At 38.3% G+C, this 24,175-nt stretch overlaps 1 protein-coding gene across 2 annotated transcripts in view; it reads right to left on the bottom strand.

The window, feature by feature from the left end:
* Window positions 1-24,175, bottom strand: part of LOC132024720 (FRAS1-related extracellular matrix protein 1-like) — a 101,271-nt gene that overhangs the window by 72,859 nt on the left and 4,237 nt on the right. For both annotated transcript variants that reach the window (XM_059411611.1, XM_059411613.1), the window contains exons 4-9: window positions 22,245-22,453; window positions 19,636-19,729; window positions 13,825-14,077; window positions 8,757-8,951; window positions 7,489-7,674; window positions 1,842-2,038 (exon numbers count right to left, since the gene is read on the bottom strand). In XM_059411611.1, the coding sequence (XP_059267594.1) occupies window positions 1,842-2,038; window positions 7,489-7,674; window positions 8,757-8,951; window positions 13,825-14,077; window positions 19,636-19,729; window positions 22,245-22,453 (1,134 nt within the window). The remainder of the gene's footprint in view (window positions 1-1,841; window positions 2,039-7,488; window positions 7,675-8,756; window positions 8,952-13,824; window positions 14,078-19,635; window positions 19,730-22,244; window positions 22,454-24,175) is intronic.

Here is a 24,175-nt window from a genome sequence, read left to right as displayed (position 1 = left end):
TTTGATAATTTTCAGTGACAAATAAGGCTAGATAATGGCTTCAAAATAAATCATCTTTGCTTTGGTAAATGTCAGAAAAAAGATGGTAAACCTAACAATAATACAAATGAGACCTATTTACTAAGGGACTAGTATGTGCCTGACCATCTTGTTCAACATGGTTACCCCTTAAGGATTTGATACACATTTTGCAGATAAGGAAACAGAAGTACAGAGAGAAATAGCTTATCCAGGGTCCTACAGCCAGTAAACAGCAATACCCAAACCCCTCTTATTCCAAAGCCTGTATTCCTCTATTTAATCAAGATTTGCTGTACATATTTCTGAATTAAATAATTGTATGTAAAATACAGAATTGTTTTAAAAGACTACATGCTGATATGGAAAGGTTTCCAATATACATAATTAGGTTTTTCTAAAAAGTGGAGAGTAGTAGGTATAATATGACCCCTGACTTATAAGTAAATACAGAAAAATTGCATATATATAACATATATATACACACACACATACAAACACATATTATTGGCATTTGCACAAATTATTTCTGAGGAATTACTAAAAAGTCAATGGGGAGTGGATATGGGTAGAGGCTGTAGAAGAGGGAGACTGTCATATTTCATATTTCACTGCATATGTTCCTCAATATTTTAACTTGTATAACTACATATTTTATTATTATGTTTTTAAAGACAACAGATGTTATCTGAGGAGTGATATTATGGTCATTTTAACTATCTATATGAATTTTTAAATAAAACTAAAAAACATTATCATGTAAAAATGGTTTTATCTTTTTTTTAAATATTTTATTTATTTATTTGACAGAGAGACAGACAGAGATCACAAGCAGGCAGAGAGGCAGGCAGAGGGAGAGGGAGACGGAGAAGCAGGCTCCCCACTGAGCAGAGAGCCCAATGTGGGGCTCGATCCCAGGACCCCGAGATCATGACCCGTCTACTTGAGGATTCTTTCTCTGCCTCTCCTTCAGCCCCTCCTGCTCATACACACATTCTCTCTCCCTCTCGTTCTCTTTCTCTCTCAAAATGAATAAATCTTTAAAAATAGCTATATGGGACACCTGGGTGGCTCAGTCATTAAGCATCTGCCTTTAACTTGGGTCATGATTCCAGGGTCCTGGAATCGAGTCCCATAATGGGCTCCCTGCTCAGCAGGAAGCCTGCTTCTCCCTCTCCCAGTCCCCCTGCTAGTGTTCCCTCTTTCGCTGTGTCTCTCTCTGTCAAATAAATAAATAAAATCTTTAAAAAAAATAAATAAAAGTTAAAAAAATAAAAATAGCTATATGAAAAGATGCCTTAATATATGTGAATTAAGAGTCCTTGTCATGATAGCATTGGTTTAGAGGGCATGTTATAAAATCAAATTGCCTGGGGGCAAATCTTCTATGTACCATTCCCTATATGCCAATTATTTCCATGCTCTGTGATCTTGGGCCACAGAATTAACCTCTCTGTGTCTCATTTTTGCAGTTACTAAAAGGCAATCATAATAATACCATCACCCTAAAAGCCTTGTAAGCCTTTCCATGAGTACATGTAAAGGACTCGAAATACCACCTACAACCTAGTAAGTACTCCATCCTCTTATCTATGCAGCTATAAGTCCATTCATGCATTCTATATGCTTGCAATTGCCATCATTACTACTAGAATAATATTCTTCAAGTAACTGTATTCTAGAATACAGGTGACTATTCTCCCCCATTCCTTTTCAACTTAATGTATTAAGTGCACCTGGACCAATGTAAATGAACTAGGTGAAAATAAAATCAGAAAATGATTTAAAAAAGAAGCAACTGAAAATCCCGTTATGTCTCTTACAGTAATATTCTGCACTACAAAGTCAGGAGCTTCGTCATTCGTGGGGTTGATGATAATGTGAAATGGTATCTCCAAGGAGCGTCGCTTCCCATCTGTGACATACACCATGAACTGGTCGGCCGTTGGTTCTATCCTTAGATGCCTGGCCTGCACGTAATTAATGTGCAAAGCCTTCATGTCTTTCCACCGGAACGAAGCTAGAACACACCAACATGGAACAGGTCAATATGAAATATATATATATATATATTTTTTTTTTTTTTTCTTCTCCCCAAGCTACTTGTTCTTAACCCTTAACCCAATAGTTTATTTCTCAGAAAAGCAAATAAGAGATCGGTGCAATTGATCTAAGAATCAGCTATCAGGGGCTGCTGTAGTGTCTGTCTGCCATCAGCATAAATACAGATATCCGTAAATCATAGGGAAGGATTAAAATTTGCATGGAGAACAGAAAGGTGGTAACCGCTAACCGGGATACATCGGGACTTCGTGACTGTTCTTTATATAGTTACAATGAATGTAAGCAAGACCTTCCCTCGATTAAAATCACTGCTCCCATATAAATAGTCCTTGTCCTGCTTGAATAAAAAAGAGACCATCTCCTTCATATGAAGGCGAAACAAGAGCCAGTCAATCATCTGCCTACTTGACATACACATCAAGTGACAGGTGGGACTGAGTGGAATTAGCTGACCTGCTGTTTTGACATCGCCTTAAATCAAAAAGACAAAAATGCTCTACGTTGAGCATTATGTCACAGACCAAACTGCATACCTTTAATGCAATAAATCTTTTCCCCCCAGCTTTATTGAGATATAACTGCCCTGTAACATTATAAGTTTAAGATTTAGTTAACACATTATCCACCTCACATGATTACCATTGTGGTGTTGTTATAGTGGGAACATTAAAATTCTACTCTCAAATCACCTTTAAAGTATACAATATAGTATTAATTATAGTCACCATGCTGTACCTTAGCTTCCTGGAAATTATTCATTTTATAACTGAAAGTTTGTACCCTTCAACCACCCTCTCTCCATTTCCCCCCACCCGTCAGCCCCTGGTAACCACTATCCTATGAGTTTCTACAAATTCAATGGTCTTAGATTCCACATATAAGTGAGATCATACAGTACTTGTCTTTCCCTAATGAATTTCACTTATCTTAACACCCTCAAGGTCCATATATGATTTGCAAATGGCAGGATTCCTTCTTGTCATGGCTGTATAATATTCTATTACATATTTATATAACATTTTCCTTATGCATTCATCTATCAGTGGACATTTAAGTTGTTTCCATGTGTTGGCTATTGTGAATAATGTTGCAGTAAACATGGGAGTATAGATACTTCTTTAATAGCCTGTTTTCATTTCCTATACACCCAGAAGTGGAATTGCTACATCACAGGGTAGTTCTATTTTTAATTTTTTGAGGAATCTCCATAGTGGTTGTGCCAATTCACATTCTCACCAACAGTTCACAAGGGTTGCATTTTCTTCACATCATCGCCAGCATTCGTTATCTCTTGTCTTTTTGATAAGAGCTATTCTAACAGGTGGGAGGTGATACCTCTTGTGTTTTAGATCAACATTTCTCTGATGATGAGTGATGTTGAGCACCTATTCTTGTATCTGTTTGCCATTTGTTCATCTTCTTTGGAGAAATGTCTAGCCAAGTCTTCTGCCCATTTTTAAATCAGATTATTTAGATTCCTTTGCTATTGAACTGTAAGAGTACCTTATATATCTTAGGTATTAATCCCTTATCAGATATATGGTTTACAAATATTTTCTCCCATGCTGCAGACTGCCTTTCCATTTTGTTGTTTCTTTTGCTCTGTAGAAGTTTTTTAACTTGATATAGTCTTACTTTGTTGATTTTTGCATTTGTTGCTTTTGGTGTGAAATCCAAAAAACCATTGCCAAGACCAATGTCAAGGAGTTTACCACCTCCATTTTCTTCTAGGAGTTTCATGATCTCGGGTTTTACATTCAAGTCTTTACTTTGAGTTCATTTTTTTTAGCATGGTATAAGGCAGTGGTCCATTTTCATTCTTTTGCATACTGCTGTCCAGTTTTCCCAACACCATTTATTGTCTTTTTCCATTTGTATATTGTTGGCTCTTCTGTCATAAATTAAATGACCATATATGAGTGCATTTACTTCTGAGCTCTCTGTACTGTTCTATGATCTACACCAAAGTGTTTTGATTAGTATAGCTTTGTAATACAGTTTGAAATCCAATAACATGGTGACTCCAGCTTTGTTCCTTCTCAGGATTGCCTTGGCAATTCAGGACCTTTTGTGGCTCCACAGAAATTTTAGCATTGATTTTTCTATTCCTGTGAAAAATGTCATTTGAATTTTGATAGTGATTGCCTTGAATCTATAAATGGCTTTGGGTAGTATGGACATTTTAACAACATTAACACTTTCAATTCATGGATATATCTTTCCATCTTTTCTGTCTTTTTCAATTTCTTCCATCAAGACATCAATTTTATGTCTTACAGTTTTTGGTGTATAAATCTTTCACTTCCTTGGTTAAACTCATTCCTAAGTATTCTATTGTTTTTTATGTTATCGTAATTGAAATTGTTTTCTTTCTTTTTCAGATAGTTCACCATTGGTTATAGAAATACAACCAATCTTTTTATGTTGATTTTGTATCCTAAAACTACTTAATTTGCTGACCTGTTCTACAGTTTTTTGGTGAAATCTTTAAAAATTTTTTACTTCTTTAAAAAATTTTTACATATAATATCATCTACAAACAGCCAATTTTACTTCTTCCTTTTACTTTGACAACTTTTATTTCTTTTTCTTGCCTAATTACTCTGGCTGGGACTTTCAGTATTATGTTGAATAGGAATGGTAAGAGTGGGCATACTTGTGTTGGTCCTCATCTTGGAGAGTAAGTTTTTAACCATTCACTGTTGAGTATGATGCTAGCTGTGATTTTGTCTTTTATGCCTTTTATTATGTTGCAGTATCTTCCTTCTATACCAAATTTGTTGACAGTTTTTATTACAAAACACTGTTGAATTTTACAAATGCTTTTTTAGTATCGATAGAGATGATCATAGAATTTTTGTCCTTTCTATCAATGTAGTGAATCACATTTATTGATTTGCTCATGTTGACCACCCTTGTATCCCAGGTATAATTTCCTTTCAATCATGTGTATCATTTTTTTTAACATGCTACTGAATTCAGTTTGTTAATATTTTGTAGGGAATTTTTGCATCTATTGTCTTCAGGGATATTGGTCTGTGGTTTCTTTTTATAGTATCCTTACCCGGCTTTGGTATCAGGGTAATTCTGGTGTTAGAAATGAGTTTGGGAGTTCTTCCTCCTATTTGATTTTTTTTTTTTTTTTTTTTGCAAGAGCTTAAAAATAGTGTTAACTCTTCTTTAAAAATTCAATAGAACAAGTAAAGACATCTGGTCCTGGGATTTTCTTTCTTAGAGGTTTTTGGTTACTGATTAAATCTCCTTACTCATTCTTGGTCTATTCAGGGTTTTTAGTTCACAATTCAGACTTGGTAGTTGGTAGGTTGTATGCTTCTAGGAATTTATCCATTTCTTTTAGATTGTCTAATTTGTTGATGCATAATTGTTCATAATAGTCTCTTATGATCCTCTGTATATCTGTGACATCAGTTATAATATCTCTTCTTTCATTTCAAGTTATATTTATTTAAGTCCTCTCTTTTACATGGTAAGGATAGGTGAAGGTTTGCCAATTTCATTTATCCTTTTGAAAGATCATATCCTAGTTTCATTAATCTTTTCTATTCTTCTAATCTCTACTTCACTTATTTTTACTGTAATCTTTTCTCCTTTCTGCTGACTTTGGGTTTATTTTGTTCTTATTTTTCTAGTTCCTTGAGTTATAAAGTTAGGCTGTGTATTTGAGATTTTTTTGTTTTTTGTTTTTTTGTTTTTTTAATGGAAGCAATTATTACTATAACTTTCCCGCTTAGCACTGCTTTTGCTGCATCTGAGATATTTTGGTATGTTGTGTTTCCATTTATGTTTCGAGATCTTCTTTCCTTTTTCCAGTTTTATTAAGTCATAATTCACATACATCACTGTGTAAATTTAAGGTGTAGAGCATGAGGGTCTGATTTACATATATGGTGAAATGATTACAACAGGTTCAGCTAATATCCATCTTCTCTTAGAGATGTGATTAAAAAAAGGAAAAAAGCAAAATTTTCCCTTGTGATAAGAACTCAGGATTTTTTTAAAATTTCATCTTTGATTCACTGGTTGTTCAGGAGTATCTTCATTTACACATACTTGTGTATTTTCTACTTTTCCTCCATTATTGATTTTAATTTCATACCATTGTGGTCAGAAAAGATACTTGGTATGACTTTGTTTTTTTAAAATTTGCTAAGACTTGTTTTGTGACAGATCATATGATCTATCTTGCAGAATGTCCCACATATGTTTGAGAAAAATGTGGATTCTGTATTTGTTGGATGGAATGTAATGTATATGTCTACTGGGTTCCTTTGGTTTAATATACAGTTTAAGTCCACTGTTACCTTGTTGATTTTCTGGCAGATGATCTACCCACTATTGAAAGTGGAGTACTGAAGTCCCCTACTATTATTGTATTGTTGTCATTACTTCCTTCAGATCTGTTAGCATATGCTTAATATTTTAAGGTGTTCCAATGTTGTATGCATGTAAGTTTACAACTGTCATATTCTCTTGAGGAACTGACTCCCTTGTCATTTTACAGTGATCCTCTTTGTCTCCTGTTACAGTTTTGACTTAAAGTCTATTTTATCTGTTATAAGGACACTGTCTCTCTTTTTATTTCAATTTGTATGGAATATATTTTTTTTCCATTCCTTCATTTCTGAGCCTGTGTGGGTCCCTGAACCTGAAGTTAGTCTCTCGTAGGCACCATATAGTTGAGTCTTGTTTTTCTTTATATCCAATCAGTCACTCTATTAATGCAACTAATCTTAAACCCAGCCTTTCTCATAGCTAAACTGGATAAGCCCCCAAAAGTGCTTAAAGAATCTTTTAGTTCATTTATTTCTAAGGTGTTATCTTTGAATAAACAGATAAAATGTATTTGAATAATTTTTATTTTGGTGTCTGTTTTTGTTTTAGTTGTTTTTGCCTGAAATACAAGAGCTATTTAAATATCTGAGATACAATTTGGTTCCAGAATTATAGTCATCACCTTCAACATTTCAGGCTCTCTCTCTGTTATACCCCTGAAACATATCCTAATATTTTCTGCCAATGTCTAGTAAAAGTGCTAAAAGATTGAGAGGAGACCTATAAGCTCCCACCAGATTTATTCTATCACAGTATTCTGTGTTGCTCTAAAGGTCTTTTAAAAATGTTCTTTCTTCCCTACTTATTCTTATATTTTTCATAAGTGAAATTCCATTTTATTTGAAGCAAACTCCCATATGTGGGGCACTTCAAGATAGAAAATTAAAATGAAAAAGAACAAGATTCAAAAGTACCCACTATAATACCAATTCCTTGAGTGTATGTAGTGCTTTGAACATTTTTTGAAGTTCCTACGCAGTCATTAAGCATGATGTAGCCAGTCAGAAACGTAAACATAGGCGAGTTATCACTGGTCACGAAGCCATGACTTACCTATGCTTACACCCATGTTGCTTTTTTCAAAACCTGCAGAGGGGAGTGTGTTCTCAAGGTAGCCAAACTGGGGAGGAGAAACCAAGACAAATTCCAAGTTGTCTCCTGCAGTGTCAGGGTCAGCGGCGGACAAATGATTACTAGTAAGGGCTGCAGAGAAACCCTCATCTACCACGAACATGGTACCTGCATGCAAATAACAACGCAATTACAATTTAGCATGAAATCCTCTAATCACAATAGTGAAAACAAAAGGGAGTGATTGCAATTCCAATTCAGAGAAGCCTCCCATATGCAAATATACTTCCATGGGAGATGTTCATTTCCTTTGGCATAATTTTTCCTTACAGTGAAAATATTCAGGGGTAATGGGTGGAATTTAATTTGACTTGTGGAATTATATTTTTTTTCTTGTACAAGCAAGCCAGACAATAATGGAAAGACAGCAGAAATACTAAATGCTCTAGGACAGCCCTTTAGTCATTCTCAAGGAACTCTGATTTCCCTTGTGCCTCTATAGAAGTGACAAATGAAAATAAGAATTGCCAAACCATTTTAATGATAAGCCACTAAATGGAGTTTATGTACTCTTCAAGATCAGTTGCTACCTCTGTTTGTCAGAGCGTTAATTGCCTGTGAGCTATTATGAATTGCTCATAACGAACATTTTTTTCATGCCTTGGTGCTTAATTATTCTGCAGGGATAATGCTTCCTTTCCAGAACATTGCTTGGGAGATAGCTTGCAAATTACAATAACATCCATACATATGCTTGTATTTTTTTTTTTCTAAGAGACAGAACATATACATAATGCCTAAGAAGCGATGACTTTCTAAAAAGCAAATAAGGTTAAATGTATATAAATGGCCTCTCTGGTATTTTCATTCTGCTCGAATAGAAATTATTATGGCTAAAATAAATTACTCTCTCTCCAGCAGGCAAATAATATTTTCCCACATGAAATAAAGCCAGAATATTCGAGGATTCCAAATGTTGTCCTCATCCCAACACACGCTCACTCACATGCAAACACACTCGCATTCTCTCTCCACACAGAATTACACACATATTTAGACAAATAAATTCTTTTGCCTTGTTATCTTTTATAAATATGGAGTTTTCTAGAAATTGTGCGGAAGCAATTCTCGCAGGCAGAATTGCGTGGCAGTTTTCCATTTTAACTCAAAGTCAAGTGCACTAATTCACTAAACCACAGACATGATACGAGATGAAATGACAGAACTTTGATAGAAAAAAACATTGTCACCTATTGCAATTGAAGGCGATTGGTTGTCCACTGGCTGCACCGTGATATTGAGGTCATACACCGGGAAGGACTCATGAGGAGGAACAGATGGACGAGGCCCATTGAAGCAACAGCCATTCACAAAAGGGCCAGCTTCTCCATCCGAAACCACCAACGTAATGGTATCCAAACAAGGCACCAGGCCAATCTCACCACCTGCAAGACACAACTACAGCTAAAACCTGACTTTCTTTAAAAATATAGAATACTAAGATGAAATTTACCCACACCTCTTCTACAAGCAAGAGTGGCGAGGAAAGAGCCTCAGGCGGCTAACACGTAATACTCAGTTTTATCAATGGGAAAGGAAATCTTCATGAAAATAACAAAGAAAAATGCTTGCCTATCTCTTGCCTCTGGTGAAATCCTTGACAGCCATCTCTCGGCAAATGGAGAGGCAAAAGGGGCTGAAAAGGGTCTGATCATTCACAAATGAACAAGGGAGAGGTACCAAGCTTGCCTAGTGATGGTTTCATTCTTCCTAATGGTTTAGTGTTAGGACCAACCACAGGGAGAGCAGAAGCACCCTTGTCCTTCCAACTGCATTGTCTTCCCATTTACATTAACTACCTTAAATGGACAACCATCAACCACCACACCACTGCAGTTAGGAGCAGAAGCTGGGAAGGAAGAGTAGAAAGACTAGGAAGATGAACCACATTTTTGTCATTTGTTTCAATATTTTCCTCATTATATAACAGCCAAGATGTTAGCAAAATAGCAACAGGACATAGGGAAAAAGTGGTATTTTTTTTTCCTCTTATTCTTTAGGGCTATGTGTAGGGATTTCATAGGGCCCCAAATGAAGCAGTGAGAGGAAGACAGAAAAAAAAAAAAATGTCAGGATTAGAGTTTATCAGCAAACTGGCTGATCTGCTCTTGGGTCACTAACAGCACAGAGGTAGAAGCGTTCACTACCCACAGGACACAAAAATTCTGCAGACATGCTTTTGGTAATTCTCATGCATCACACTGAAAGTACCACGAGGGAAGCAATTTTGTTTGAGTTTTGATGAGATAAGAGCACAAAAGATCAGGGATGTTGTCTCTTTTCACAAGACACATTGGTCAAATCTACACAGTACTGTGCTTGGCATTATTCTACCCTACTTAATGACAAGGAAAATCAAGAGATGGTATCACTGAGCAGCCACAGGATTGGAGAATGAGAAAACTTGGCTCATAAGAAAAAATAAAGTTGGCATGGAGAGAATTAGAATTAAATAATAAGCCTTTAATGTTAGAAGCAGTAACAAATAAGATGCCTCTCATTTATTCATATTTATAAAAAATAAATTGGCATAAAACTAATTTATTTCTCATTCACTTGGTAAATACATATTAGTTAATGCCTCCTATGTGGTAATTCATTTTCTGGGTGTTCCAGCAGAGAATCAGGCAGACATCTGAAAGCGCCAAAAGACAGTTCAAAAGAATGTCAAATGCCAAATGCCAAAAGGTTACATGTCAGGCACTGACCCAATCTGATGGTCGAGAAAGAAACGCAATTTAGTTAGTCTATCACAGGTGTGTGTATTAAAAAGAACCATATGAAACTGCCAACATTAAGTCATTTTTTTTTTTTTACCAGTTAAATGAAAAACTCATATATCTCAGCCTGAATATGTACAAGGGGCTGAAGGTGAAGAAAGATGAAAGTTTTGGCAGAAAGGGTCATGGGGACAGGACAACATCACAGAGAAAGAGAAGTCTTCCCAGAAGGCTCTGCTGGCTTTATAGTGAGCGTTAAATGATGAATGAGTTACCAGGCAGATGAAGCAGAGAATTGGGATGGAGGAAGGCGGACCTGCAGGGACAGAGAGCTGAGAAGACAAGCGGAAAAATCATTCCAGGAAGAATAGGGAGCATTTTTAAAGAAAAAAAAAAAAAGAAAGAAAGAAAAAAGAAAAAAAGAAAGAAAGAAAGAAAAAAGCAAACAGTACCTTCCATAACTGTGATTTTTTTTTTTAAGATTTTATTTATTTGACAGAGATCACAAGTAGGCAGAGAGGCAGGCAGAAAGAGAGGGGAAGGGAAGCAGGCTCCCTGCTGAGCAGAGAGCCTGATGCGGGGCTCGATCCCAGGACCCTGAGATCATGACCTGAGCCGAAGGCAGAGGCTTTAACCCACTGAGCCACCCAGGCGCCCCTATAACTGTGGTTTTAATATAATGAAAGCATAGGATACATTTACAGAAAAGCTGGAAAGCCAGGTTCAGCATCTAGTCACAAAAAAAGGCTACAACACGGGTGGAGAATTCTCTACCTTGAATGGAGCATGGTGTCAGGACACGATTTACACTTAACACTGTTAACCACCACGTTATTTTACGAAGTTTTTTTGAATGACTTCATGCTTAATGTTTGGAAAAGAGTACGTGGATAATGTCATTTTGCGTCATAAAATATTATTTGACTATTAAAACTTACATTTATAATAACTTTGTAACATTGAATAACTGTTTAATCAATGTTTTAGCTGATAATCTCAATGTAAAAAGTAACCAACAAAACTGCACATACAACATGATGAGCAACCATGTAAAAATTATGATTAGAATAAAGAAGACAGTGATGCCTGGGTGGCTCAGTCAGTTAAAGCATCTGCCTTCGGCTCAGGTCGTGATCCCAGAGTCCTGGGATCAAGCCTCATGCTCCCTACTCAGCAGGGAGTCTGCTTATTCCTCTCCCTTTTCTCTCCAACCCCACCCCACATGTGTTCTCCCTCTCTCTCCCCCTCACCCTCTCTCTCTCTCAAATAAATAAATAAATAAATCTTTTTTTTTAAAGAAGGAAGATAAAGTACTGTAATATCGAAATGTTAACAGGGACCATTTTTGAGAGGTAAATAAGTGATTTTTTGAAATTTCATTATGCTTATCTACACTTTGCAAGTCTTTTTTGAAATGGGCATGTGGTATTATTTTTATCATCATGGAAAGCAACTAAAATAATGGTGAAAAAATCACCCCCCAGGTGTCCTTTATAATCCACATACAGAGGCAAGAGCAGAGCCATCGAAACTTCAGGCCCTGTAGACCCGTGGTTCTTCACACTCTCTCCTGCATAGCACTAAAGCACTACCAATTAAGTCATTGGGAGAACGTTATAAGGAAACATATCATTCAAATAACAAACCACCTTTCAAATTGGCAGTATTTCTGCTAATTTAGTAACACAGCAACAGTAAAATACCCATCTGTCTGAAATGATTTGCCTCACATCCTACTAGGTCTCATGGGGGAAAAAAAAAAGAGTTCATACATCCTTACATGGCCATCACACCAAAGGGATTGATAAAGACCAACACCTGTTGGTTAGCACTTGGAACAAAGCACTGGCAGGGAAGACAGATTCATCTCACCCCTAATGTTTCTATGTTGCTTTAGCCTGCCACAGGTGTTAAAATTATGTAAAAACTCACAGACCAACAGTGGTTGGTCTTTGATCCCTTTTCTGCTAGTCTATCTGAGATCTACTGGGGAAATCAAAATGAAGCGATTTGCTGTGGACCCTCAAGAGACATCAAGCAGGTGGACTCTGCTCCCCAAGCCAGGAAAATAAGCAGTGAAACCCTTCCTAAGACTAAATACACTTAAGAAGAAAAGGAGATACCATTTAAATAAATAAATAAATAAAAGATGTGTGGCAGAGTGATTAAAATGTGCCCCACTAAGTAATTAACCATTAAACAATGGGCATCCTAATAAATTATTTTCCAAAGTACCTATAAAAATACCATTTCACAATATCTCCCCGCCATTTCCAAATTCCTCCTTTTCTATCTCTAACCCCCCCATCCCGGGTTTCCTCTCCCACTCACTGCTTGTTTTCTCCACGTGTTTTCAAATAAGAAAGTGATTGGAATTCTGATACCTCGTACTCCCTTCACCCTCACCTGACCTTCTATAGCCCACCCCGCTTCCTGTGGAATCCACGCATGAGAGTGGCATGTGGATGAGGACACCTGAGGTTGTAATCAAGCAGCAATAAAAGGGAGCGACGGGAAGTATATAGTATTATTACCGAGGAAGGGCACTCAAACTAGAGATCAGAAGAAGTGCAAGGGGCAGTGATTGATGAGGTACTGATTATGGGACACTGTTTCCTTTGCACATGAGTGGGTCCATCTACTAAAAGTCCTTCACAGCTGACTCTGGAGTATACTCCTTTGTAGCCCATTAATGCCTAGTACTCTCTCTTGCAAATAACAGATGTTGAATTAATATTTTCTTTATTTGAACATTTTACATGGGGAGCAAATACCTTCTGGGTAACAAGATAACAGGATGCTAGAAATGAAAGAACGATGCTAATAAACAAGCCTTTACTGTATCATTATCTGTCGTCTCCTGGCGTCTATTGACATGGGCATTACACAAAACGTAAGATACCACCTTTGCTTTTCAGGAACTCAAAAGGCAGACAAGTTACTTCTTAGGAGCTAGCTGGTGATCTAGAGTAGACTTCTTTTTAAAATTTTTATTAAGTCATCGCTATGCCTGACATGGGGCTCCAACTCCTGACCCCAAGATCAAGAGTTGCATGCTCTACCAACTGAGCCAGCCAGATACCCCTTAAAAGTATAATTATAATTACCTTAGAGTGCTTAGTTCATGCATTTCTGCTATGACTTATGGATCCCAAACTGTGATGGTCAAATACAGTCTTCTTCAAATTGACTAAAAAGGGAATGTAGACAACCCGGGATGAATTAAAGGTCTAAGTGGAAGCTTCAGGAACAAGGCAGCAAGAATACTTGTTCCTTCTCCACTCTGAAATTCATGTTATGGAGATCAGAAATCCTTCTAAATATGGTGACTATACTTACAAATACTAAATATGGTGATTATACTTACAAATATGGTGATTATACTTACAAAAAGATTATACTTGCTTCTTTTTTAATGGAAGCAAGCATCAAGATTGTTAGATTATCAAACCCACAGCAAGAAGTGGGGTTATGAGTTACGACTCTGTGGTGGGGCTTGTGTCCGTTCATGCGCGCCAGTCACCATGTGGTCACTCACCCGTGTGTTTGTATGTCACGGCCCCTGAGATGACATCTTCCTGAGAGAACTGATCCACTGTGACTCCAGCTTTCCTCACCACCCCATGTTGAGGCTCTCGAGCAATCACAAACATCAGCTTCAAGTCATCACTGTCCACATCAGTAGCAAAAATGTATTCTGAGGTGATGACCACCTCTTCACCCTCCGCGCAATGCATCATGGGGTTGAGGTCAGCCTTTAGGATTGGTGGCTCATCATTTACAGGGAATACCTAGGGGAAAAAATGCATGTGTTCGAGATAAAAGAGAACAATGACAAATTGCCCAGCTGGTAAACCATAGCTCAGCCGGAATGACAGGCATTTTCGATCTTCCAGACACAAGAAACAATAGTCATGGAATCTGGCCAAGCAGGCTATATCTTTTCCCCATATGAACCATCTTGTAAGAAATGGCCAACGTGAGACACATTTGAGGTAGGAATGGAAGGGTATGGTTATGGTTTGGGACTCAGAGCTCTCATCCGTTTCTAGAGAGACAAAATGTAAATGTAATACAAATTAGTCTTTGCTAAAGTCCCTAACCTCCTTTATTAAATTCACACATATTCCAGAGGAAATCTGGTCCTTGTGGTCTGATGCATTTACATTTACCACATTAGAGTTATTTATATTTCAAATTATTTGGTGATTACAAAGCTTTTGTCTACCCTCAACTTCTTGCCACCCAGGAAGTTTCTCCAAACTTACAATAAGCAGCAGCTTATTTCAAACATTTTGAGTTAACTCTGGAACTGCATAACCATTAAATCAATCCCAGGCTTCACCTCGACAAAACGTTTTTCTCTCATTGTTCTGAAAATAAAGCTCTAAAGTAGAAAGGAAAAGAAGAGTAACATGGGTCCACTCGGCTCTCTGAATCCAACAGGATAATGAAGACACTTGAAAAGGCAAGTCTGTTACTGTTTTTTAATTAAAAAACATGTATTTATTTATTTATTTATTTATTTGAGAGAGAGAGAGAGAGAGTACGCACGCAAGCAGGGGAATGAGACAGAGGGAGAGGGAATCACAAGCAGACTCCACACTGAGCACTCAGCCCCACCCAGGGCTTGATCTCAACCCTGAGATCATGACCTGAGATGAAATCAAGAGTGGGCGGCTGAACCAATTGAGCCACCCAGGCGCCTCAAAACGGTAAGTCTTTTATTTGTCCTGAAAGCTTTTTATCTCTCCTTCTATTTTCAATGATAGCCTAGCTGGATATAGTATTCTTGGCTGCATGTTTTTCTCATTTAGTGCTCTGATATATATCATGCCAGCTCTTTCTGGCCTGCCAGGTCTCTGTGGATAAGTCTGCTGCCAATCTAATATTTTTACCATTGTATGTTACAGACTTGTTTTCCTGGGCTGCTTTCAGGATTTTCTCTTTGTCACTAAGACACTAAGACTTGTAAATTTTACTATTAGGTGATGGGGTGTGGACCTATTCTTGTTGATTTTGAGGGGTGTTCTCTGCGCCTCCTAGATTTTGATGCTTGTTCCCTTTGCCATATTAGGGAAATTCTCTCCAATAATTCTCTCCAATATACATTCTGTTCCTTTCTCTCTTTCTTCTTCTGGAATCCCAATTATTCTAATGTTGTTTCGTCTTATGGTGTCACTTATCTCTAGAATTCTCCCCTCGTGGTGCAGTAGCTGTTTGTCCCTCTTTTGCTCAGCTTATTTATTCTCTGTCATTTGGTCCTCTATATCACTAATTCTTTCTTCTGCCTCATTTATCCTAGCAGTGAGAGCCTCCATTTTTGATTGCACCTCATTAATAGCTTTTTTGATTTCAACTTGGTTAGATTTTAGTTCTTTTAGTTCTCCAAAAAGGGCTTTTATATCTCCCGAGAATGTTTCTCTAATATCTTCCATGCCTTTTTCAAGGCCGGCTAGAACCTTGAGAATTGTCATTCTGAACTCTAGATCTGACATATTACCAATGTCTGTATTGATTAGGTCCCTAGCCTTCGATACTGCCTCTTGTTCTTTTTTTTTGTGGTGAATTTTCCCGCCTTGTCATTTTGTCCAGGTAAGAGTATATCAAGGAGCAAGTAAAATATTAAAGGGGAGGCAAAGACCCCAGGAAAATATGCTTTAACCAAATCAGAAGAGACCCCAAATCATGGGGGGAAGAAAGGGGATAAAAAGAGGTTCAGGAAAAAAAAAAAACAATTAAAAAAAGAAAACGAATAAAGAAAAAATATTAAAAGTATATATATATTAGATAAACTTGTTAAAAAATGTTAAAAAAGAAAAAGGTAAAAGTTTTAAAAAAATTTAGCAGAAGAAAAAAAATTGAAAAAAAAAATTAAATTAACTGCAAGATTAATGAATCATGGGGAGAAAGCCATGAGTTCAGTGCTTTGCTTTCTCCTCCTCTGGAATTCTGTTGCTCTCCTTGGTATTGAACCTGCACTCCTTGGTAGGTGAACTTGGTCTCGGCTGGATTTCTTGTTGATCTTCTGGGGGAGGGGCCTGTTGTAGTGATTCTCAAGTGTCTTTGCCCCAGGCGGAATTGCACAGCCCTTACCAAGGGCTGGGCTGAGTAATCCGCTCAGGTTCGGGGTTTCGGGAGCTTTTGTTCCCTGAGGGCTTTCCACAGAGTTCCAGAGGACGGAAATGAAAATGGCACCCTTCCGGTCTCCAGCCTGGAGGAGCCGAGAGCTCAAGGCCCCACTCCTCAGTGTGCCCTCAGAGAACAGTGCTCAATCACTCCCATCTCCCTGGCCTCCGGCCACGCTCCAAGCTCACCGAGCCTGAGACCGGTTCAAGGTAACCCCGAGCAGAGAGCTCACTCCTCGGCTCTGTCTCTGTAGCCGGCTTCCCCGTTCTAATACCTGCAAGTTCTGTGACACTCAGACACCCCCGATCCTTCTGTGACCCTGCGGGACCTGGGGCCATGCTGACCCCACGTGGGCTTCATTCCGGTTTAGCCTCTGGAGCGAAATCCCTTAGCAGAACAGACTTTTAAAAGTCCTGATTTTGTGCTCCATTGCTCTGCCGCTTGCCAGGAGCCGGCCCCTCCCCTCGCAGTCTACCTTCCCGTCACTTTGGATTCACTTCTCCACCAGTCCTACCTTTCAGAAAGTGGTTGATTTTCTGTTTCTAGAATTGCTGTTCTTCTTCTCTGCGATCTCCCGTTGGATTTGTAGGTGTTGCAATGTTTAGATAAGCTATCTAACTGATCTGCTACCTGATGTCGTCTCAGCGGGCTACTTCTCCGCCATCTTGACTCCTCTTTAAGGCAAGTCTTTTAAATCAGAAAAAAGGCCATCCTGTCTCTGAGTTCACAGTCTCAAACTTGGCACGTGTGCTACTCACTTATTTATCAAGTCTGGCCTGCGGATACTCTCAACCCCACATTTCCTGCCCCCTTGCTTCAACCATGGGGATCATTTTAAAATGTGGCTTTTATAACTCTGGTTTCTCTTCAGATCATGTAAATTTTTCACCTTTTAAAATGTGCCTTTCAGGGTGCCTGGGTGGCTCAGTCGATTGGGTGGCTGCCTTCGGCTCAGGTCATGATTCCAGGGTTCTGGGATCAAGCCCTGCATCGGGTTCTCTGCTCTGTGGGAAAACTGCTGCTTCTCCCTCTCCCATTCCCCATGCTTGTGTTCCCTCTCTCCCTGTCTCTCCTTGTCAAATAAATCAATAAAATCTTTAAAAATAAAAATTAAATGCATAAATAAATAAATAAATAAATAAAATGTGGCTTTCTTCGAGCCCTGTCCTTATGGGGGCCTTCAGCTGCTTCCCAACACTACTCCAAGAGTGTTTGAGGCCTCGTTTCACGCAGTAAGAGTGCCTCTGCCACCCCACTGCCTTTTCACCAGAAGACCCCATCTCCAGTCTTTGCACCATCTCTGCACACTCTCTCTGCCCCTTGGCTTGGTAGGCTCAGCCTCAGCTCTTGGCTCAGCGACCCTCTCCTTCAGATTACATGTGGATTCTTCAGGGAAAACTTCTTTGACGACTCAGACTCACTTAGGGACTTCTACCATTTACTCTTTTTTAGCACTCCATTTATTCGCAGAACACAGCATTTTAACTAATCAATCATTTCAGTGATAATCTATTTAATGTCTGCCATCATCCCCTGACCATCATCTCTAACAGAACAGAGAGTTTCTTTGTCATGTTCATCATTGTATCCCAAGCATCTAGCATAGGAGCTGGCCTACAGAAGGTACTTTTTAAATATTTATGGAGTAAGCAAATGAAGAAAGGTAAATATGTATATATGATCTGCACACCCTGCTATTTAAACAGGCTAACAACTCTACAACAAATATACATGAGATTATTTTCATATCTTCCTTTAAAGGGTAGTGGAATGGGGTAGTAGAAACTCAGATTTACTTATTTAATCAGAGGTTAAAAAAAATATGCAATACTCTTCTATTTTCTATTGGCTTATTAGGAAACAGTATCTTTGTTCATGTCCTCTGAGTGGATTCATTAAAGATGCTCATTGTTACTGTTCTTGACTCTATCTGATGAATGTCATCAATATATCCATGATGATCACCTTACAAAATACAAAATAGCTTCAGGTTTCAAATAGTTAATGAAGCCCAAAGGCAATAATATTTAAAACATTCTTCCAGGGGAGAAAACAATCACACATAATTATCAAAAAATAACCTGTACTTCTGATTGGCTTCCAAAGCCAGTGCCCTTTTGCTTAAAAAGTAACAATAAACAGATTGTGTACACACAAATGAATGATTTGGGGCAAGTCATGGAAAATTCTTGAACCTAAGTTTTCTTGCCTATAAAATGGAGATAATTCCTTCCCCTTCTACTGCCCTGTGCTGGAAATAATTCCTTCTACTTCTTAAAAATACTAGATGGATATGATCATTCTTAATTAATTATTAACCATAAAAATATCATTCAAACACATTATCACCACTAATTAAAATTTCACATCACAGAGATCTGACAAAATTCAAACAGAAATAGAATTTGGTAAATAACAGTAAGAGGGACATGATAATTCTTTCTGCAGACCTTCTTTTGTCACTAAGTATAAATACCTGCAAACCCTATGAGTTTTGTTTACGGACTTACGGGTTCACATAACAGAGAAACTCAGGGGTTCCCATCAACCTTGATGTACAGATTTTTTCATCATTTGTCCAAAGGGGGAAAATCATCATTTCAAATAGATCTCAGAAAGGAGAATATAGAACAGGAATTCATAAAGGGGCACCACACACATAAAGACATGGCTTCTTCTGCACAAGAGGGAAAAGCCCAGTGATGGTAGCTGCCATCAGAAATATCAGAATCCATTTATACACAGAACCAACTGGTTTTAAAGTTAAGTATCTGGGTTTGAGGTCCAAGTGGCTTAAGCTTTAAATGGATTAGAAGGAGAAGGCAGCATGCCCATTTCACCAATATATCTTCACTGTCTATTGCCTGTCCTGAGACGTTCAGACATAAGCAGGTATGCTCTTGTTTGGAGTCCACAAGTTTCAAGTTCTACAAGGAATTCTAATGAGGCTTCCAAAGCAGGGGCCTGGCTGGCTCAGCTGGTTGGGCATCTGACTCTTGATTTTGGTTCTGGTCATGATCTCAGGGTTGTGGGATCAAGGCTTGCATCAGGCTCTGGACTGAAAGTGGAATCTCTCTCTGTCCCTCTACCTGTCCCCACCCAATTTATATGCTCTCTCTCCCGCTCTCTCTCATTCTTGAAAAAAAAAAAAAAAAAAAAAAGGGCTTCTAAACCAGATGCTTTATTTCTATATGAATGAGGAAGGAAACATTCTACCCACCTCAACATGTAGAACAAATTCTGCTGAATTCATGCCATCTGTGACCTCCAAGAATATGTCATCCTGAAGTCTCTCAGAGCCATCATGCTGATACCTGTGGGGATGATATTTGCCACTAGCCCCTCAAGACCACTGTGACAGTAGGAGATGTCTGACACAAAAGCTCTTCCATGGCTTTGGCCATATGGCCAGTAAACGAATAACAAAATACATAACATAATCACAAAGTCACATACCGAACTACTCAAGTGTCCCTGAATGTAAAAATTTGCTCCACCCTGGAAAACTGTTTTATATGGTTTCATGATATGTCTGACAAACCAAAATTAGCCCTTCAAGTTGCCACCATGGCAATGGGAACCAGTTGGTGTAGTTTTGCTTACTTACATAAAATAAGGCTGGGGCTGGGGAGTAACTGAGACAGATAGTAGGTAAAAGAAGGACACTGTGAATCTTGATGAGGCCCCTCCTCCACCATTTTTAAGCCTGATCTTTCTGCCTGTACTTTCGATCTATTCAGTTCTTCTACAAAACTCTGATCTACGAATTATTTATTGCTTCTCTTCTGCCATTTTCTTTTTTCTATTTACTAGCTCTCTTTCACTCAACCTATAAAGATTTTTGAATCCCTCCAGACTTCAAAATATTTTTCCTTGAGTTAGCTTTGGCCCTACTTTTCTTTAATTTCCAGTCAAGTTTTATAACAGAATTGTCTAATTCAAGACTTTCCATCTACTCTCCAACCACTGTAGTGATACATGGTAAGTTCTAAAGAGTGGTTGAATTGAGCCAAATTTTTAGCTCATCAATGATTTGTTCAAAATAGGAAATAAGCCCTAAGAAATAAAATTAAAATTTACATAAAAATAATATTGATGAGTACCTGAGTGGCTCAGTTGGTTGAGCATCTAACTCGTGGTTTTGGCTCTGGTCATAATCTCAGGGTCCTAGGATGGAGCCCTGATTTGGGCTTACACTCAGCAGGGAGTCTGCTTGAAATTCTCTCTCTCTTCCTTTCCCTCTGCCCCTCTCCTCTTTCACATGCACATGCTCTCTCTCTCTCTCTCAAATAAATATTAAAAAATCATATATCAATCATATAAAGCACTTAGATATGAAAAAATCCCAGGCTAAAAGATAATTTTACTCAGAACTATTCTTACCTATACACTGGGTAGGGACTCAGGTTTGGGATTCCATTCCAGTGGTGAAGAAAGTCCACTCCCACCCCAGTATCCCTCCCACACACTGCCTCTTATGCTCCTTGATATTTTCATCAAAAATAGATATGTGATAATGTACTAGGTCCTATCTTACCATACTAATACCCCTAAAAGAGCCAAGCGGATCTAGGAGTACACATCCAAAGGCATGGCTAAGGAATCAAACAGAATTTCCCAAACCAGACTCTTCCAGATACTAACTGAGTGACCTCAACCTCCGAGTTTCTTCAACTATAATATAATATATACCACATAATATGAGAATACAACCATCGACCTTGTCAGGCTTGATTACTGTAAAGATTAAATGGGGAAAAAAAAAAAAACCACAACTGCAAGTCCTTGAATTATATGTGCTGGCAGATAATAGTACTCTTCTATCCATCGCTTGCTCCCTAGTAAGAATTACCTAAACAGAGCTCTTATTCTAACATGTAGCTAAGAGCTGAGATCTCTAAAAAAAGGAAATTTTAATGAGGATAAGATGAGTAGTGAAAAAGAGGTCAATATATTAGAGATCATGAATAACTAATGTAACCAAACTAAATTTCAGATGAAATTGATGTTCTTGTGCACAAATTTGAGCTCCTAGTCAACTTCCAAGTGTGGAATTAAGCATTTGATGCCTAATACCTTCTGAGAGGTCAAAATTCCCATTTACAATTTGAACCTATAAATGAAAAGTCAGCTAGTATATCTGTCTACCTGATCCTTGCTTTTGAGTATCTTGCATTGTTTTACAGGGAAGGCATGTTACTAAATTCTGCAGGAAAGTTTCTTAGAGAACCACAGTAGCAAGAAAGGTGAAAGACCTTAAGGTGAGGGGAACTGCTGTAGGACCTTGACAAATAAATTGCTCTCTCTGTCAGAAACCCAAGTACTATTCCATGCTCTACCTACCCAGTCTACCCTTCATGTTTGCCTGCAAGTCCCTTCCCAGTACAATGGAATAGAAATTAACCCTAAGCATATACTGATCAACAGAATTTATTCCCAGTTTCCACAGTGAAACTGACTGTCCTTAAAGCCAAGTTCAACTATATAGATTAGCCATATAAATTATTTCAGTCTATATTCATCTAGTTTGGCTACTGCCTCTTGTGATATGTATAGTTGAAGCAAATTAACATTCATGGTAATTAACTCCTTTTGTTCAAATATCCAAAAAGTCATTTCCACTGGTACAAGCTAGACAGATGGAAAGAAAATGTCTGGAGGGAAATTGAAAGTTTATCATTTCAAATTTTCAACTGACCCTTGAAGTATTAACTGGCTTGCCAGTAACCCTGAAAAAATCGAACAAACTTCTATCTTTTACTCTGCCTCACAACTCATCCAGATGAAGGCCAAAGCATATCAAAAAAGAGATCCAGGAATTGTTCTAACCTAACTTTTAAGGCATGGAGGTCTCCCCAAGAAAATGTGCCTCCTGTGTTTAGAGGAAATCCATCCAGCTCCACACTTCCACACTGAGGCGGTCTTTGCAGGGAGAGATAGATGTTGTCCAGTTTGGTATCCACATCAGAAACCAGAACATTCTCTGTGCTGATGATACACTGACCTCCCTCAGTCACTCTCAGGGAGCTGGTAAACACCTAAAAAGAAGGAAGAAAACATTCTATGAGCTTTTCCTGAAGACTGAGCTCATTAAATAAATGGAAAACGTCTAGTACCACCTTCACATGTCAATTAATTTTTCAAGGATGTAGTAAAGGGAACAAGTTCATAGCTGAACATCTTGGCTGAAAAAAAAATTTTTTTTTTAAAGATTTTATTTATTTACTTGAGAGAGAGACAGTGAGAGAGAGCATGAATGAGGAGAAGGTCAGAGAGAGAAGCAGACTCCCCATGGAGCTGGGAGCCCGATGGCAGGACTCGATCCCGGTACTCCAGGATCATGACCTGAGCCGAAGGCAGTCGTCCAACCAACTGAGCCACCCAGGCGTCCCAGCTGAAAAAAATTTTTACTAAACATTTCCAATTCTAAGCACTGAGGTATACAAAGAAGCAAGGTGGATTTGTAAGCTTGAAAGTATCTACAATTCATTACCTCAGAACCCATTATAATGGAAGCAGCAACCAAATTGGTTACTATCAGTGGCACTAAATAGAGGAAATAGTAATGTCCATCACCATGTCCATACCCCCCATTGCTGGATATATATATATATATATATATATATATATCAAACAACAACAAACAACACTTATATCAAATTCCCCTAGAGGACAGAATCCATCTCTTCCTTTTACCCTAAAAATTCTTAAAGATTTGGGAAATTGGTTGGAGCTTTTAAGTGTCAAATGTAATGAGTATTTTCAAGATAGAAGTAGACCTGGGAAACTGAAGATCAGAGATTGAAGATTCCATAAGAAATACATTTATTCAAACATCAGACAAATAATAAAACCATAAAGATAACTTCTGATGACAGAAAAATCCACTACTCAACAAACAATTCATTTGAAAGTAAAAAGCAAGTCAGAAGGGGTTGGGATATTTTATCATTACATTGCGACTTGGCAAGAAGTGTTCTATGGCCAAATAAGGCTTGAGAAGAGTCATGTACAGTATCTTCACCTTGGAGATTTATAAGGCGTGTAAGCATATCCAACATTCTGAGATCCTCAGTAGAAACATTGGTGAACTTTGTTTAGCCTCTCATTCTCCTAAATTTATATTACTACACAGAAGTAAAAGCAAGCAGATAGAGTTGGGGTACCAATCATGGGCTCTGAAGTTCCCCTCCTAAAGGTCTGAGGTAAGTGCCCCACCCATGTGAGGATACAGCATTCTTCAAGAAAGAAGCTGCTCTCTTCAGACCAGCTGCTGCTCCCAGAAGGCAGAATGTTCCTGAGGAAAAAGTTGATAAAGGGAGTGGTTGGAGGGGGGGGGGGGGGGGGGGGGGGCGTGGAAATGGGCAGAGGAAAAAGAAGTGAGCAAGGACAAGTCACAGCCTTCACTCAGAGCCCTCCTCTAACCTCCTGCCCACAAGGGCACAGCTGCCCCAAGGCAGCCCCCTGGGTCATGGAAATTATTAGACCAACCACCCTGAGACAGTTGCCTTCTATTCTTAAATAAGCTACCTCTACTAGAAAGGAAAACACAATACAAGGGACTTCTCTCCCTACAATGACTCTCGCCCCCATCCTTCCCACACGGCTTACTCCTACACTTTTACTGTTTGTAGGAGAAGGAAAGAATACTCCTATTATTAAAAGAGGAGCATTATCTTTGAGACAAGGTCCACATCTGCCAACCTCATTGATTCCAAATTTGCATCAATTAATACCCCGAGATGCTAATGTTTCAAGAG

Source organism: Mustela nigripes, chromosome 9 (assembly GCF_022355385.1).
Source record: "Mustela nigripes isolate SB6536 chromosome 9, MUSNIG.SB6536, whole genome shotgun sequence".
NCBI lineage: Eukaryota > Metazoa > Chordata > Mammalia > Carnivora > Mustelidae > Mustela > Mustela nigripes.
This window is presented reverse-complemented; position numbering and strand designations above follow the sequence as displayed.